This window comes from Pteropus vampyrus, unplaced genomic scaffold (genome assembly GCF_000151845.1).
Source record: "Pteropus vampyrus isolate Shadow unplaced genomic scaffold, Pvam_2.0 Scaffold4, whole genome shotgun sequence".
Classification (NCBI taxonomy): Eukaryota; Metazoa; Chordata; class Mammalia; order Chiroptera; family Pteropodidae; genus Pteropus; species Pteropus vampyrus.
Window position 1 is genome coordinate 23,584,630 of NW_011888785.1, and position 19,859 is coordinate 23,604,488.

General features: G+C 30.7%; 1 protein-coding gene across 1 annotated transcript in view; it reads left to right on the forward strand.

Annotated features, from left to right (window-relative positions):
- The window catches only part of PCLO (piccolo presynaptic cytomatrix protein), a 368,833-nt gene extending 350,901 nt beyond the window's left edge, over positions 1-17,932 (forward strand). The window contains exons 23-25 of the mRNA XM_023533486.1: positions 9,506-9,640; positions 10,054-10,199; positions 13,302-17,932. Of these exons, the coding sequence (XP_023389254.1) occupies positions 9,506-9,640; positions 10,054-10,199; positions 13,302-13,442 (422 nt within the window). The 3' untranslated portion in view covers positions 13,443-17,932. The remainder of the gene's footprint in view (positions 1-9,505; positions 9,641-10,053; positions 10,200-13,301) is intronic.
- The last annotated feature ends 1,927 nt before the right edge of the window (positions 17,933-19,859 follow it).

Here is a 19,859-nt window from a genome sequence, read left to right on the forward strand (position 1 = left end):
TCAGCTGATTTAGTGGGAAGAGTGTGGGCTTTTGAGTCAGACGTGATAAATCAGTTCCTTCAGACAGGTGAAAATGATACTTACTTTGTAGGTTTGCTGTAAAGATTAGAAATTTGTTACAAGTTCATCTGTTGAACATCTAATATTACTAGATTCTTTTCTATGAAATAAAAAGGCAAGGATAAACAAGGCACAGTCATTGCACTTTAAAGGCTGTAGCATATTATATAATAAAGTACCTGGAACACAAGAGTTGTTCAATAAAGTGAGTACATTGTCTTTATCATTCAAGTGAAGTGTTACTTCCTACAACTAACGAATCAGGAAGTATAGGTTCATAAATTAATGCTTTGGAAAAGAAAGGAGTAAGCATTTATTTCCTTTCTTGTTTGAACCTGGTCTTTCCAGAACAACTTCCCCACAAATTCTGAGGTCCCCCACAAAATCCCAAGTTTCCTCCCGCCAAACCTTACATGTTCACAAACATGGAGATGAATTTGGCACACAATCACTATCACATAATGAATTATCACAATTTTGTCAATAGCCTTGGACTATGTTGCTGGAAATATCTAAGATAGCTATGTGACTTTTGGAAAGTTAGTCACCCTAAAATTTAGTCTCTTTTCTTTAAAGTGAAATTAAAATAAATACCTTTATTTCACCTGTTTGAGGAAAAGTGAGATAATATGACAGAAGTTTACATGTTATTTTAAAAATTATTTAATTGGTATTCATCATTCATAATATTATAGTACTCTTCACTTATGTTAAACAATAATCTTTGAGGCCAAATGTTCTTCTGAAAGGGTTTGTTGAGCCATATGTTAGCCAGATAAAGGACCAGGTCCTGAGACATACAGTCTAAACCGCCAGTAGCAGGGCTAGAAGGGCTAGAAGACAAACATGTCCACCATCGTGGGGCTGATGAGGCTCTTTCATACAATGAGTTTGGGAAAGAAAGATGTAAGTTGTTTTGAAAGAATTTGCATTGACTATAGATAAAAAGGGTGAGAGAAGGTGAAGCAGGGCTAATTCTGAATAGTTGCATAGTCCATAAGGATGAAGTCCTTGCTTTTTTGTATTGGTTGTGGGCTACCGGTAGAAAGTTCATGAGTAAGCAGGATATGATGGAGTCTGGTGTTTGGCTCTAGATAATCGTGGAACTAGCCACCTGGAAAAGAATTCAAAGTTTCAACATACATTCGAGAATGTAAGCAGTCTTTTGTTGGTTTTCAGCTTGCAATTGCTAATTGATTAACCTCTCTTATCTCTTCCTTCCACTCTCTGGCCTGCTGTAGTTTAATTTAGGACATATCAGAATTTTCTCCTTGTTACTTAGTTACAGATGAGTGTATACTTAAACTATGAGAGAGTAGCAATTATATTTCTTAAAATATATTTACGATGAAAAATCATTTTTCCTGAAAACCAAATCCATTGAATAAATAAAGAAATTATTTATATCTGATCACAAAGCACTTGACAAATTCTAACTTAGGAATTCTCTAACTCTTTATTGATGGTGGGTGTTAGTAAAAAATGCTGGATCCAAGCATTTATAATCATTTCTGAGATACAGAGGTATAAAAGTTAATGGAGCTAGCTGCATGGTATCATTTTCATTGTATGAATAAGCTGATTTATTAAGAACAAACTTCATGAGATCATATAGTAAGAGTAATAGGACTAGAATTTAATGCACTATAACATTAAATAAACATAATTTTATTCTTAATTGCCTCTTTCAAACATTAAATTACTTGGATTAAATCTTTAAAAACTGTAATTCTTCATTTCTATTTATTCTTACACATAAAGCATTCCTGTGCAGGTAAGAACCTCCACCCAGAAAACATATTTCTGAGAATTAAGTTTAACACGTATCAGTGGCTTGTATACAGTCTCTACAAAACAATGATATACTAAGAGATGAAATTTAATACAGGTACGATTATCAGACTTATTAAAAGATCTAGTAACTTTCTTTCTGCTCAGGGACATAGTGTAAAGAAAGGGTAAGTGCCAATCACAGATAATTATTGAATACCACAGTCAAATTATCGAGTACCACTTGGAACTTGTTGAAGAGATAGATATAATTTTAGCATGGAAAGTAAAACTATTATAGATTCTAGGGTAGGGTTAATATGTCTGGTTGGAAATTGCAGAGAAAGATTGGTGAATAAAACAAATTATAGCGAGCTTATTTCCTCTCTGTAACAGGCTCTGCAAAGTGGAAAAAGATCTTTTTTATTTTTAGAAATTTTAATTTTAAAGCTATTGACATATGAATATTTCAATATATATTTTTGCTTTGTTTGTTACTCTGAATAAATTGAACAATTGACCTAATGATATAGATACTTGCTAAGTGTAAACTGTAGATTACTTCCAGAATTGACTTTCCACTGCATCAAATGTTGAAAAATAAAATAATTAATGCTAATTGATAATTACCATTTCAGACATTGTGCTAACAATTTACCTTTGTTACACTAGCATTTTTTAAAAATTTCATTTAGACCTAAAGCAGATAGAATAGAAACTATCAGAAGAAAGAAAAATACAATTATATATAAGGGAATATACATCACTACTTTAGCTATTTCCAGGTATTAAGATATTATAAGACTTTCTGTAATGGCTGGGTTTAAAAACCATGAGTAAACAGAAAAAAATATTTAGAACAGAAGATATTTAGTAGAGAGCCAGGACTAAATAATATTTAGTTAATTAGAAAATATTCCAATATTTATTATGCTACAAAGCTGAGATATTATACATAGTCTATAATTAATCTTACATATTTTCACCTTGTAATGTAAAGAAATACAAAGCAGAGATATTTATGACTGGCCTGCCATCTCACAAGGCTAGAAGCCAGAATATCTGGTTGTTCAAATCCATCTTAATTTCATATTAGACTTCTCTTAAATTTGGAATGAACAACAGGAGATAGATAATTTATGAGATGATAGACTATCATGGCTAAATATATATCTTATCTAACACCAATTCAGGCTTCATTAGCTAGCATCAGTGACCTGCAGCCTTGATACATAGTATTTATTTGCAAATGCAAAGAAATCTAAGCCTGGAAAATTTTATTCACTCTATGCTGTTTTCCATACACAGACTTTCCTTTTACAAAGTACTATTCTTTCCTACTTTTCTTTTCCACATTGTATTCACTTTCAGTTAATTAAACATTGCCTCTAAAGCGATTTCTGCCTAAAATGATCTTACATTGGCAAAAGCTGCTCAGATGCTCAGATCGCAATACAATTCTTAGAATTCTGACAGAGAGTGAATCTCAATTTACATTATGTACAGTTAAGTGTTACAGATACCAATGATGTAAGTAAAATAGAAACATTTTCTTAATAGTCACTTCTTTTAAATCATTTTGTATGTTTAAGTCTATTGCATACAGAATCTCATATTATCATGAATATTTTAGGAAGTAGTTATTGCTGTTTTGTTTAATATAAATAACCTGCATAATTGACTCAATGTGTATATATAGATGGTAACTTCTAGCCATTGTTTAAACATCTAAAATAATTATTTCTATGTTTTATCTGCTTCTTAAGGTCCTGTTTTGTGGCTAAAATAAAATAGCAAAACAGCCCCTGGAAATTCTTTCATTCTGATAGTATTTTTAATAAATATTTTTAAATGAATATCTCCATGAATGCATCAATGCTTTAAAAAAATCTTATTTATAAGAAAATATAAGATGTTCATGAGACAATGAAGCCCTGAACTTAAAATCAGAAGATCTGGATTTTCTTATTTATTTAGCCACCCTATCTTTTGATTGGAGCATTTAATCCATTTACTTTAAAAATAATTGCTGCTAGATATGTCATTTTATTATTCATGGTTTTTTTTTTCCCCCTCCCCTTTTTCTTCTTAAAGAATTCTAACATTTCCTGTTATACTGGCTTGGTAGTGATGCACTCCTTTAGATTTTTCTAGAAGTTCTGCCTGGGTCACTTAACAATTTAGCAAGTTACTTAGAATACTCAAGCCACTGTTCTCCTTATCTGTAAAATGAGGATTATATCAACCCTGTTTCTTGTTGTAAAATATTGATTATGTTTTGTTAATTGTAATGTTTTCTTAATTAAAATATGGTCTAAAAATATAAATTTGATATGTAGAGATATAGATATAGGTACGTACATGAATGTGTATATATAGATATGACATACACACATTTTTCAAAGATAAAATATATGTAAACTTTTATTTTTGAGAGAACAAAAAGTGGAAAGAGCACTACATATCTTAATGGAGAATAAAGCACCAGAGAATATGAAAAAAGAAAGCTGTGGAAGATAAAAATAAGCCAATTTTACAATTATACTTAGTTAGAACACTTTAGCTAGCTGAGATGAAGAGACACACGATTTTATTAAAATAGAATTAAATTTTTCATGCTGTGTCAAAAAATGATTATATATATTTTTTTAATTTAGGGAAGAATATATCACAATAAAAGCAAAGGAATAGTTTTATTTTACTAAATATTTTTGCCATATTAGCTTATAAAAGATCTCACTAAGTTTAAGAAACAAAACTGAAAATATTAAAAGGTGGAATAACTATGATTTTTAATACTATATTTCAATTTTGAATTTTATTGATTAACTCTCTACTAAAAGGATATCAGTGCTCTTCCACTTTCTTCCACTTTCCTGTCCCATGTTTTATTTGTTGTCTGGATTTCATCTTCAAATTTTTCTTCCTTCCTCCTTCCCTCCCTCCCTCCCTCCTTCCTTCCTTCCTCCCTTCCTTCCTTCCTTCCTTCCTTCCTTCCTCCCTTCCTTCCTTCCTTCCTTCCTTCCTTCCTTCCTTCCTTCCTTCCTTCCTTCCTTCCTTCTCTCCTTCCTTTCTTCCCTCCTTTCCACTCTCTCTCCCCCTTCCCAACCTCTCCCTCTCCATGCCCCACCCTCTCTCTCTCTCTCTCTCATTATATCCTCAATATCTTCTGGTATACTCTTTTAAATATTTAAGAAAGCTGTCTGTTTCTTTTATACACCAATGTACTCTTTCAGGGGATTTATTTTTCCCTAGATCATTTAGGATTGTTTTATATATCCTCGAAATACTTCAAATAGGAATCTCAATGTATCAACTTATCAGCATTTCCAAAAATATAGAATGCTCTTTTGATCCACAGATTTATTCTTCTGTTATTTCAGAGAAATACCTTTATATTATAAATGTTATTTTTTTATTTTCTTGAATTTTCTTTTTCTGAGCAGATATATTGAATCATATTTTCAGTTCTACAAACCTGTAGTTGTTCTCTAACTCCTTTATTCTGTATTTTCCTCTCTATATCATCCAAAGCTTTTCTTTCCTCTCTGACAATAATATCTATTTCCATCTTATTTAATTTTTGTTCCAGGATGTTTCTAATTTATTAATAGTTTTTAAATGGGATTATTTGTGTCTTAGCTCTCAAATTTCACCACTCATTTATTCTCTGTTCCAAACAAAATTACAAAACATCCTCATGTGTCCTCTATGTGTGCAGTCTTGACCAGATCTGGAGTTGTTGCCCATCCTTGTGGAGACAGTGGACACAGAGGTTTTTTGTCACCATTCATGCATTTGTCTCAAGTGAAAAGGCATTCTGAACCTATGAAAAGGCAGACATGATTAATTGTGATGACTCACAATTAATGCATTTCTTCTTTGAGACCACCTCAGTGGGCTTGTCCCTTTTTTCTTTTAGTAGAAACATTGAAAAAAAAGCTGGAATAATATTTAGATAGGAGAAACTTATAAAGAACTTCACAAGTATTACACTGTGATGCATGTGAATTTAACCTTCCAAGAAAAAGCAAGCAATGTGATGACTTGAGAACTTTAATTAGCAAGTATTTAATTGTACCTTTCTTCCCAAGTGAGAAAATGGAAAACAACCACAACAACAAATTTCACATGCTTGGTGTGTTGGAGATTTAAGGCCTATAAAAAAGGAATATAAACTATAAAAATAAATTTTATTTCATCATACTCATTAGTGTAATCAATTGTGCCCACAACTTCTATTGGCTACAAATAATGGGAGTGAATTTTCATTGACTCCCTCCTTATCATGTTAGAATAGTCTTTTTTCCCTTCAACCCAGATTTGGGTTGAGAGATGGAACAGTAGTTCTTTTTGCTTTTTCTTATGGCTTTGGAGGAAAGAAATAGAATCATTTTATAAATAGATTTACTATTTTTGTGTGTGATCAGACAATGTTTATAATAGCTTTTTATAGAAATTGCCAATGTCTTCTTTGTAATTTAAATATATAAATACTCACTATCAATTCGTTTGCTGAAGTTTCTCTAGTTATCTCTATGGGTTGATGAAAAGCATCCTCTAATACATTTCTCAGAGAATCAACCTTGGTACAGTATTCCTGAGTTCTTTATACTAAAAACTTTAGGCTTGATACTTGAAAGACAGCTTAGCTATACATAAAATCTTTGACTTGAACCTTATTTTCTTGAGTTCCTTGAGAGTGAAGCTAACATCCAGCTACTATGAAGTATCTATAATTATTGACTGCTAAAGTACTATGATTTAACTGTATCTAGAAAATTTGTGTTTCAGTTTGTGAAACATATAGAAGATGACTTTAGTTTTTGAATTTAGTATTAGCTTTTTAATAGAAGAAAGAGAGCAGAGCAAGTTATAGTTTGGTAGATATATTTTCCACATGTCAGTGTACATCTAGATATAGCAATCTAAATTAATTTAATCAAAAAGTTATTTAATCCAGGAAATAAATACATCAAAATAACTATATTCCAAAGTGTGACAAAATTAACTCAAAATAATTAAACTATAGTCTAATATTTTTTACAATTTTGCACATAATGCTTTTGTTACTTTAGTTTCTTCTCAAAGATTACTCAATATTCTATAACAATCATTCTCGAAGTGTGGTTTAGAAACCCCTGTGGGTTTCCAAGATTGTTTAAATATGTCCATGAGGTCAAATTATTTTTTAAATATACTAAGCTATTATTTACCTTCTACTGTGTTGACATTTACATTGATAATGCAAAACACGTGTTGCAGAAAACTGCTGGTGACTTAGCACAAATAAAGACAGTGGCACTAAACTGTACTGATAGTCATTATATTTATGTTTCTATGACTTTGCACTTATTGGGGAAAGAATGGCCAGTTTCACTTAAGAATATTGTTAATGAAAGAGGTTAAGATTATTGTTATGACACTTAGACCCTTAAGTACATGTCTTCCTAATATTCTGTGTGACAAAATTACAAATACTCATAAAGCACTTCTACTGCATACCAATATATGATGATGGACTTGAGAAAACATATTTGTGCATTTTTTTTAGTTGCAAACTAAACTAGCCTCTTTTTTTTTTTTTACAAAAAGTATCATTTTCATTTGAAAGCGCAGCTGATAGACAAACTCTGCTTATTCTCAAAAATTAACAAGATGAGCTTGTAACTTTAAGAAAAACAATTGACAATTGTTTTCAATGATAAAATTCATCTTTAAAGTAAAAATAGGATTTTGAAAAATATATATTTGCCTCCCTGAGGTTGACAGCTTCTCAATATTTAGAGACTTTTTGATGATATTGCTGATGATATTAACAAATACATGTCTCATATTGTATGAAATGTGTCAACATTTTGAAGACCGGCATAACTGAGTGAACAGGAATTTTCCAAAATGAACAACATATGATGTTACCAATTTAGGCATAGTTAAAAGATCCATTCAAAGTGCAAGATAGACTTATATAGTTTAAAGTAACAGTTTAAAAAGTTCAATGATATAGATTCCACATATCCACTAAGCTTCGAGAAACTACCACGTATCAAATTTTATTGTAACATTAAATATTGTTCAAAATTATCTATAAGAATATTAAAATTCTCGATCCTTTTCTAACTATATATGTGTGTGTGTGTGTGTATAAACTGTGTGAGACTGGACGTCATATATTACAACTAAAACAACAAATTAAATAGATTTAATAAACAGATATGAGAATCCAGGTGTTCTGTATTAAGCAAAACATGAATGAAATTTGAAAAAATATAAAATAGCACTCCTCACTATTTTTTGAATAATATGGATATTTTCATTAAAATATTTATTTATAAGTATATTATTTTCATTTTAACTGATCAATAAATAAATATTTTAAATATGTAATTTTACATTAATTAGTATTTTTTAATTTATATATCAACAGCTGTAAACCACATATACAAAATTTCTTTGAGAACCCTCCATTTTTTAAGAATGTAAAGAAGTCTTGAAACCAAAATGTTTGAGAACAAACAATTCATTTATATTTAAAGATATTTAATAAATTTCTATTTTCTAAAGGTAAAAACCAAATTCTTAACATGGCATCAATTAACAATATGTCATAGTCATATGAATATTTATTTAGTTCCTCAGTCCCATTATGTTCCATTTTGTGAATACATTGTGTTTCTCCTCTTTAGAATGTTCTTCCCCATCCATTTAACCTGGTTAATTCTTTTTCATCTTCTGGTTTCAGCTCAAGCAGCACTTCCTCAGTCTCTCCTGAAACCATTCTCTTGTACTTCATAACCTTTTCTCTCTTTCTAATTATACATTTATTAATGAAAATATTTGATTAATGGATTTCTTTTCAATACATGGGAAAACCATAAAATCAATAAGCATGTATGTTTTGGCTCACCATTATATCTGTTTTTCCTAACAGAATGCTTATCACAGAGTAAGGTGGGAAATAAAATATTTGTTGGTAAATAAATAAATGGATGAATATATAAATTGATAGAGGGAAGTGTAAATCAGTAAAGAATATGACCTAGCATGAATAGCTTTTTCAATAATATAAAGATCCTAGATAAACACTGGAAAGAAATATATCAGATTCATTTAAATCATTCATTTATTTTCCCTCATGTATTTTTATTACTACATCTTTTCGTTCGCTATTTCTTTTACAAAGGAAATAGGACGTAGAAATAACTTACAATGACTTTTAGTTATATTAGCAAGTGTTCTTGAGCAAGCTTAGTAATGAGCAATTAATGGCAAATGACTTTTTGTATTTCATATGACATTAATTTCTATAAATTATATTATAATCTTATTATTTTTATGTGTCTGTTTTCCCAGTCTCATCTATTACCTCTTTTGGCCTAAAAATCTATAGTCGAGTAACACTTACTACTTATATTTCCTCCATATCTCTCTTTTTATTAGTTTACCATTATACGTTATATACTTTGTTGTAAATATATAATTTATCAGTCACCCCTTGAGAACTTTCACTCCTTAAGGGCTTAGACCATATTTTATTCATATATGTATCCACAGGATGCAATAAGCTGTTTAGCACCTGATAAACACTCAGTTAATGAATATTGGAATTATTGAATTACACATTTGATAAATGTCATTACATATTCCTTAATAAAGTTTTATTAAATTCTTCTAGTTAAAACTCAGGTAATGGGAGAAATCAAGATTGCATTGAAGAAAGAAATGAAAACAGATGGTGAACAACTAATAGTTGAAATTCTTCAGTGCAGAAATATTACCTACAAATTTAAATCTCCTGATCACTTACCAGGTATCTAATTTTATAATAACGAGCAATATAATATGTCTAAGAATTCTTTAAAAATACATTTTAAATATTCTGGAAAATGCAAACTAAAATTTGGGCTGTACATCAAATATGTCTGAAAAAATGTGAAGTAAGAATTAATTTCTCTTATATAGAGAAGTTGATATTTCACCAGTTTTTAGATAGATATTTTTCAACACATAAACTTAGTGATGTACTTAATATAGAATAGGAAAACAAATTAAAATTTCTAAGAAAATTTGTGTATCTTTTAATCATTTTATGTTGTCTGAAACAAATTGAACATAGTCTGCTGACTATAAGTTGTTGGAGAGCTCTCAGTATACAATTATAATTTTTTCAATAGGATATTGTATGATGAATGGACACTTAACAAGCTAAATTTTTATTTTCAGATTTGTATGTAAAAATATATGTAATGAACATCTCTACCCAAAAAAAGGTGATCAAGAAAAAAACAAGAGTCTGTAGACATGATCGAGAGCCTTCATTCAATGAAACTTTTAGATTCAGCCTAAGCCCTGCTGGACACTCTCTTCAGGTAATTCTTTATTATACAGTTACTATTTTAAAATTTTTATTCATACAGTATTTATTTTCTATTCAATTTTCAATATTTATAAACTGATCATATACTATGTTACATTTTATAAGCCTATTAATTCTTAGAGATATTTTCCCAGGGACCCTTTAGACTTCCACAGCCCACTCACTCCATCCAATCAGCTACTGAATTGTCTCTATTCTGCCACTAATCCTCTTTGGATTTTCACCTTTGTTACTCAAATCATTTCAACACTATATCTAGCCTACATGCCATCAAGATCTTACCCTTTTAATTCATTTTGTCATACCGATTGCAGAGGTACCTTTTAAAAACACTGGTTATACCAATTCATAATCCCACCGATAGTGTATGAGGGTTCCTTTTTCTCCATATCCTCGCCAACACTTGTTCCTTTGATTTACTAATGATAGCCATTATGACAAGTGTGAGGTAATATCCTATTGTGGTTTTAATTTGCATTTCTCTGATGATTAGTGAGCTTGGGCATCTTTTCATATGTCTGTTGGCCATCTATATTTCCTCTTTGGAGAAATATCTGTTTTGGTCTTCTGCCTATTTTTTAATTGGATTGGTGGGATTTCAAATTGGTACTATGGGATTTCAAATTGGTACAGCTACTATGGAAAACAGTCTGGAGGTTTCTCAAAAAATTAAAAATGATAGACCTTTTTAAAAATTAAAAAGGATAGACCTTTTGACCCAGCAATTGCACCTCTGGGTGTTTATCCAAAGAAAATCAAAACAATAATTTGTAAAGATCTATGCACCCTTATGTTCATGGCAGCACAATTTACAATAGCCAAGATGTGGAAGCAACCTAAATGCCCATCAACAGATGATTGATAAAGAAGTTGTGGTCCATATATACAATGGAATATTACTCAGCCATTTAAAAAAATGAAATCCTACCATTTGCAATGACATGGATGGACCTAGAGGTTATTACACTGAGTGAAATAAGTCTGACAAAGATATATACCCTATGATTTCACTTATATATGGAATCTAAGTAACAAAAAGAACAAACTAATCAAAAATAGACTCGTAAATACAGAGGACAATCTGGTGACAGCCAGAGGGGAGGATTAGGGGGATGGGAGAAAGGGGTTAAGGGTTAAAGAAGTACAAATTAGTAGTTGACAGATGGTCATGGGGAGAGAGAACAGCATAGGAAATGTATTTAGTATTAATGTAATGGCTAAGTGGAGAACCAGAGAAGAGAAAAAGAAATTAGGGAGATCATTTTATAAACTATACAAGTGTCTAACCAATGTACTATATACTTGAAACTAATAATAAAACATTTTTTAAAAAATCTAGAAGATATCAGATGAGAGATTTGCATTGTTTACTGAATCTTCAAAGGTAACCTTTATCAGTGCCTTTTCAGCTATTGATTTTTTTTATACTTTAATCTGTTTTCACTGAGTTGCTATAAAGGTTTAATAAAGTCATGTTCATTAAACAACTTGATATTTCTAAGTAGAATATTCAATAAAATAAAGTTTCTACTTTAAACAAAACAAAACACTGGTTAGGTTACATTAAAGCTCCTCAATGACTCACCATTAGCATGATTCATTCAGAGTCCTCTAAAGTAAGTTCTAATTGTACTGATTTAATTTCATCTCTGTTGTACTCTTCCACACACTTTATACTTCATTTACACCAGAATCTTTTCAAATCAGGTTAAGCCTCAAATTCTTTGCTCATATTTTTTCTCCCCTTCAGTATTCTGATCCAACTCTCTTCACCCATCACAATACTCCACATCTTTCAATGTAAATTCAGCCCTTTATTGATGAAGATAGATGTAATTCATTCATCATACCGTATTGAGGTTACATTTTGCTCATCTTGTTAGGTGACCAATCCCAATCTGTCTTGTACAATAATTTATATACTTTCTTGTCATTGGTTGTATACAATAAGCTTCTCTAGGGCCAGCCATCATTTTTATCACTCTTTGTTCCACAGCCTATAATACTATGCTTGTACATAGTATGTCTTCAATAGATGTTGAGATAAGGAATAAAGAAAAAGGAGGAGGAAGGAGAGAGATGATAAAATGTGGCAAGAGAAGTCCGTGGTACTGGCACTTAAAATAAAAGCCTGCACTAGAGACAAATATAAGAGATATTACAAAGTGAAAACTGCATTGAAAGGATTAATTTACATTAACATGGAAGAGAATAAAAAATTAAAGGAGACTCTGCAGTTAGTGTGAACAAATGTGTCATTGACAGAGATTAAGTAGTTAAAGGACGGAGAGAGAGAAAGAGCATGAGTTTGTTGAAATGTGATAAATTTGATAAGAAGGCAGGATCCATGTAAAAATATACACTGACATATGAAATCTCCAAACCAGAGGCCAAAAGAGATAGTCATAACTGGAAATGTAGATTTTTGAAGTCAGAAACATAAAAGTAAATTTTTAGCCAGGGGTAAAGCAAATTTTCTGAAGAAGATTCTGAAATAGGCGTAGAGTTGTCAAGGATTAACGGTTAGCTCCACCTACCATTCTTTCAATTCATTTCTAAAAAAAAAAAATTCTTGAATCTGAAATCCTATGAATTTCAACTAATGTTAAGTCTCATGTATGACAAGAAACCACTTTGAAAGTGCATATTATAATAAAATCACCAATAAATTAAATGCTAAATAAAATCATTATGTCCTATCAGCTTTGTAAATTCACTTATTTACTCAGCACTCAAATAATTTTGTACGTGAGTTAATATTGCATAAACAATAAAAATGTACCTAGCAAAGTTCTTTTGTGAAACTTTTCATCAGTTTAAGCCTAAACCAGGTTAGAACTAGCTGGGAATATATATCTAGAATTTTCATATCCTTCAGAATGTGTCTTTTCTTTTGGGAAATGTTGATGAGGATTAATTAATCTTATGCAAATCTTTTGAGGATATCTTTGTTATAAGTTCGCTTATCAGTATGCTTGCTACTTTCCCTCACCCTCACCCTTTCTCATTTGTGTGACTTCTTTGATGATCAAATGTCCTTAAAAGAGGATGAAAAATATATACATGTATGTATAATTTTGGCTCTTTTTTCTAGATTTTACTTTTCTCCAATGGAGGGAAGTTTATGAAAAAGACTTTGATTGGTGAAGCCTGTATCTGGCTTGACAAAGTGGATCTCAGAAAAAGAATAGTCAACTGGCACAAACTTTTGGTCAGTCCTACTCAAACACATTGAAGAAATAAGTCTGCTCAGGGTACAGAAACTTTTCTAAATAATCATGGATCAAGACTATAGTTGGATAACATTATACTGTTATGTGTCCAGTGGTAAATATGAAAGGAGAAAAAACAGGAAAAACATTCTTAAAGCCTTGTAAATGTATTGCTGTGGAACACAAAAAAGAAACTCAAAGGAAAAGTTTGTATATCTAAAACCTTAAAAAAAAAAAAAAAGACCTCTGAGACCTTAGATTTCTTGGGGCTGTCAAGAAAAACAGTAAGAAAATTTTTGATTATTTAATGCAAAAACTTTGAGCAGAGTTGAGCTAGAGCTAAAAGCAGAAGCTGAAGTTAATATAGTTTCTAATGCAGACAAAGGTAATCCTTTATGCAAAAGAACCTTGGTTGAAAGGAAAAAAACTGATGTGACAAATCTGTTTTCAAAAGTCCAAAAATCTTTCTTCATCTTATCTTCTCAGACATTTAATGTTTTGAGATTCTGAAATGGAATACACCTACGATATGTGTCCAGAACTAGAAGTAAGATAGTTGTGCTCACAAGGAAAGGAGAACTGAAGATGTAGAAATTATGGCTTTTAGACTATATTGTACAGGTTTTCTCTGTGTCTAAATGTTACAAGGGTGAGCAACACTAATTTTGGAATCCATGTTGTATAAGCACATTGGTACAATTTGAGATAATGTAGAGCGAAGATAATATTAAGTAGAAATGGAATTTCACTTATCTAGAGATAAAGCCATGACCGGCTAACAAAGAATGTTTCCCTACAAACTATTGAAACCTTGCTTGAAAACATCAAAATTTCCACAACTTATCCACAAACCAAGATATTTTCAATCTACATACCAAAGGGCATAGATTAAATTGGTATGTTCTTAGGGCGCATGATAATTTGTTCTTTGTGGATTTGCAAATGAATGTATTATCCCACACAGTACTTTTCTCTTGAGTGATGTATTGATAGAGAAAATTCTTCCTCTGGCAAACAAATCATATTAATCTGTGACATTGATTAATTAAATTGATGTCATTTCCTGTTCTTCTATGTTTTTTTTTTCTTAACACATCAACCAATTGTATAATGAAAACCTTAACCCTATGCTCAAGTTCTCTCTAGTGCTCCATTCTTCTTTTTTATGACAATAAAAAAGACAGTAATGACAGTAATCACAGTGCATCCATGTTGGAAAAATATGTGGAAAGTCAACATTATATTGAGGTTAAAATATAATTAGAGCTATTTTAACAGTATAAAATAAAAGGGCCAAATCTAAGTCATTAAAATGAAGCATCTTCTTCTCCATAAACCAAAAACATAGAGTTGCAGGAAATACACTCAGCTGGGTTTGAAAGTCTGGTTTGGGGTCTTGGTTCTGCCACTGACTAACTGTGTCACCTTGCACATGTCACTTAAACTCACTTTTCCCCCACTGTTCTTATTTGAAAGATAAAAGTAATTATGTATTCCTAGCTTTCCTAATGGGATGTTGAGATGGTCAAATTAAGTGATTTATAAAAAAAATTGAAAGCACATTTCCAGCTATAGTTTTATACACATAAGTGAAGAATAATTATTATGCAGCTTTTTATTTTTAAAATTTAAATGCAAAGTAGCATCTTCTAAACCAATGACATATTGACATGGATAAAAGAAGTATGTTAACTCCGAAACCATTTTTTCTCCAAAATATAAACTTTAACGTGAAAAAAGGTGAAGAATTAAATGAAAATTATTTGCAAATTGGGTTATTATAAATAAATGGATTATACTGATCTTATCCTATTCCCATACCCTACACCAAAATAAATTAAATTGCTTCTCAGAACATTCTGAGTCTAAAAGCCTCTTCTTATTCAAGGGTGAGGTTTTAGTGGTTTAGAGAAATCATCTCCAAATATATTGGTTAGATTTTGAACTTACTCATTAAAAAAAAAGTTAAATTTGAGAGAAATTGGCTAAATGTAAAACATTAAAAATTAAAGAATTTCTAATCAATCCTAGGTTATATATTTTTATTATATTCATTTAAAAAATATAAATGCACTCTTTTCCAATCTAAGAGAGAAGTCACTATTCTTTCCTCGATTTTTTACCATTGATATTTCTTTAAAATGGGCATAGAAGGAGGAAATGACTAAGGATTTGATATTGCTACGATTTTATTTTTGGAGACACCTAGATCTATTGATGGTTGCCATGGATATTTCCAGCAGAAGTTAGCACTTTAGAAAGCTTGTAATCATCATTCATAATTGGGGAAGAAAAGACGATCTGACATAAAAAGGCTCTGCTATATTCCATTAAAAGGAAACTCTGGCTCACCTTAGGTCCTCTTCTGCAGCCACATACATTCAGAGGTATGCCTGAGAGGTTGTATGACCAGTTATTTTACTTCATTCCAGTTGCAATTTCTTTTAAAGTAATACAAATGGAGGTGCCACCAAAACAGAGACCATCTGTCAGTAGCTATATGGCCTGAAAGAGTAGTAGTCTTTTCATTAAAGGTGCCCCTCTGTTCCAAGGAAATGAACTAGTGTTGAGGCCAGGTCAGTCAAGAGAGTTAACCACAGGGCTTCTTTTTGTGCACCAGCATTCCCCTTCAGGAAGCATAAGATCCTGCCAAAGTGTGCCAAGTGTGCAGCTAACCAAACTCCTAGGTTGTACTGGAATTATTCTATGCAACAATGATCCTTACACGAATGCACTTCTGAATAATGTTGATTACCCTTCTTACAACAAAAGTATTTCTTTTTTAATTGCAAATAGGGCTCTTGGTATTTTTTACTTTTTTTGTATATATCACAGCATATAATTTCCCACTTTTTATTTTATTTTATTTTATTAGAACTAGCTTTTTTTAGTCCTAATAGAGATGAAGTTTGTAATCTCTAAATAACATGTGATTAGTCCAATTACAACACTTATACCTTGAAAATTCTCTTAATTTTTTCCTGTTTTGTTTAGTCATCAAAGACTGAAGTTGCTTCTTGGTTTAAAATTTGGTCCTAAGGTAACTTCATGGCTGAAGAAGCAAAAGTAGAATGAATTTTACAAAAGACAGGGATTTACAGAATGGTCATTACAGACACAGATAACACTAATTGCAAGAAGTTGGCGTTTTCTTGTTTTTACTTAAGATTAATGAGATTTTTGGTGACTCTGAACTCTTTATTTACTATTTTGGTTTGAAAAAACAGTATCCAAAACTAAGGGACAGTGATTGTCTTTGCTCCTTAATATTGCCCATTTGTAATTAATCACATTAATAAATTCAGATTTTCAGTATGTCAGTGGAATTAATTTTATGGATCACACACATTAAAATTGTCATATTGTGGGACTATTATAGCTGGTAACCAGCTGATATTGATTCTTATTTTAGGAACGGTTGTGATGAAAGTGATGATAGCAGTAGTGACACTAGCTTGGTGGTGATGTGAAGTAAATTAAAATTTAGCAAATATACTATATTGTGCCCAATTTATTAAAAATTATTTGATCAATGTTTCATTTCATTAAGATATCACAAAGATATTTATAGTATTTTTTTACTTTATTATTTAAATCATAACTAACAATATTTTTAAAAACTTATTTTCATTGCTACAATGTCTAATATTCCAAAAGCAGCCAACTACAGCTATATATGTTTATAACTCTAAGTGTGACAGAGTGATTTTCCCTCTTTTTGAGCTTGAGATGGAAGTGAAAGAAAGCTCAATGAATAATTATGAGCTGTCTCTTTAATAATTATTTGCCTTTGATGTAAAACATGAATGAATGAGTGAAATAGATTTTCTCATTGAATACAACACATTGATGTTCTCTGTATGTTTCATGTCGTTGTTATTTATAAAGTTACCCATTAAATCAAAATCATTTAATCAAACGATTCCTTATCTGATAGGTAGATTGAGAGCATTTTCTTAATTCGATACCCTGTATATAACTACACATTTGGTAAAATAGACAAAGTTGAAATATTAATTTCATTTGGCATTCAGCATGTGAATATGATTATTGTTTGATTGTGTCTATATATTTGTTGGTGATGTGCCCAGGTGCTCCCACTACCGATTAATGTGTGTGCTGATACCCTAATAAAAACACATCTGATGTTAAAAGAAAAAATTTCTTGTCTAAAAAAATAAAAACCTAATAAAATTGATTTCAAAATAAAAAGTAAAGTACTTGGAGATATGTCTTGTTTCTAACTATATGTTGCATGCCGTGTTGGTGATTTGCTAATGTATTCTTTCTGTTCTACCCAAATATCTCTGGGAAATCTAATGAACAGACAAATACAAATTCTTGAGCTAAAGGTTGAATAAATGGAACTGAAATTCATGAGAATTGTATTTAAAAAATGCTTGTAAATCTGTCTTGAGTTTTACTCTATGTAAAAATATGTCTTGGTTTTGTGATTATATACAAGATGTATCTTGATAACTTATGCAATTGTGCTGTTTTAAAGGCTGTTGCCTCGGCCTTACTAATAAATATTGAAAATATCAACTTTGACTTCTTGTGTTTATCAACTTGATCAATTGATATGTAATATAAAAATAGAGTTTTGGGAACATTTTCTGTGAAAACTATATCATAAATATGTACATTCACCCAGTTTAAAAATGTATTTTAAACACAGCACAGATATAGAAAACAGAATTAAACAAATGTATGGCTTGATAAATTATTACATCGAAGACACTCTTATAACCACCACCCAGATAAAGAAAGTGAACTCAGCCAGCTAGCTACCTCATAAGAACTCCATGGAACCCATTCCTATTACAACTCCCTCTCAACTCCTAAATGTAACTACTATCCTAATATTTATAATTATTTCCTGGTTTTTCACTAACATCTGTCTAATAAATACTAATGTAATTTTTCTGTTTTATTTTTAATATGCTTTCTAAGCCTCTTTTCATCTACATATTCTCCTTCTCACTCTTCCTTTTTCAGTGGATCTAATTTTTTGAAGAAACCTAGTATTTTTACCTGTGGGGTTCCTCAAAATTTGGATTTTGCTGATAACATATCCAGAGTGTAGTTAACATGTTTCTCTGCCTCTCTGTTCCCTGGAAATTGGTCTTTTGCTCAAATCAGATTTGACCTGATTCATGTTCAAGCTCTTCACATGTTGGGGTTGTAGTCTTCCATTAGGAGGCATATAATGTCTGGCTGTCTCTCATTTTGTTGTATTTACGGCCACTTGTGCTTAATTCCTAGAATATATCTATTAATTAACTAGATGTTACAAATGGTGATATTCTTATTTGGTCACCATTTCTTCTTGGAATACTTTTAAAAAGATAAACTTCTTCTCGACAAACATTTGATTACCCAGTAGTATAGTTTGTATAGAAAAGTTAGAATAAAGGCAGAGAAAGTTGGACAATTTTTCTCTACTTACCATATTTTTAAGTGATAAATAGTTCCCTGTCATCCTCCAAAGATGGCCAATTAGTTTTAATTTTTTTAGTATCATTGTGAGCTGAAGGATTGAAGGAAATTTGACATGTTTTAATTCACTGAAGCTGTTATTCTTATTAATGCTCAAATTTACCCTTTTGCCAGGGGAGACATCTTTGAGTGGGCTTGCATGCTTCTCATATTCTTTGATATTTTTTTATGGCAAGGAGATTATACATCATCTCTTTAACCTTAAAAGAGTATAGCAGATCTATTTAACTTGAATTTTTATTTTTCTCTCTATTTATTCTATAAAATAATTAAGTTTAAGAATGCATTGACACTGAATGATCAACTTCTATATGTTATTGCTTCTCAGCCTTTTGGCTAAGATCAAGTATAAAATCAAGTGTAGAATCTAATATACTTACGATAAACTTTTAAAAGCATTCTGAAGTGAAGTATATCTTAAAATATTTTTTTGAAGGTAATGCCGGGTCTAAAAAAATGTAATTAGATGAATGATTAATGAGTTTGACTTTTTGACTATTTGGCATTTAAGAGCTGAAAATTCTGCACACCTACAGTTTAAAATTTTTATAGGAAATTGAGTCAAAATAGTTCTCTCTTAAAAAGTAATAATAAAACTATGATGGCAAAAACGTTGAAATCTTTACTCTCTTTAATGGACAACTCCACATAAATTAAAATTTTGTTTTTAATTTAATTTTTACTTTTATTTTGTTATATTTATTATTTGTAAAAATTAAGAAATATTTTCATGGATTATTTAATTAAAAAATTACCCTCCAACAACTTGATTCTTTGAGAAGATCAATAAAATTAACAAACCTGTGGTAATAAAAGGAGAAAGTCCAAATTACCTTTATCAAATACAAGAAATTAACGTAGATACCAAATCCAAAGCCAACACTTAACAAACCCAATCTAGCAATGTATAAAAGTGATAAGAATCATAACCAAGTTGAATT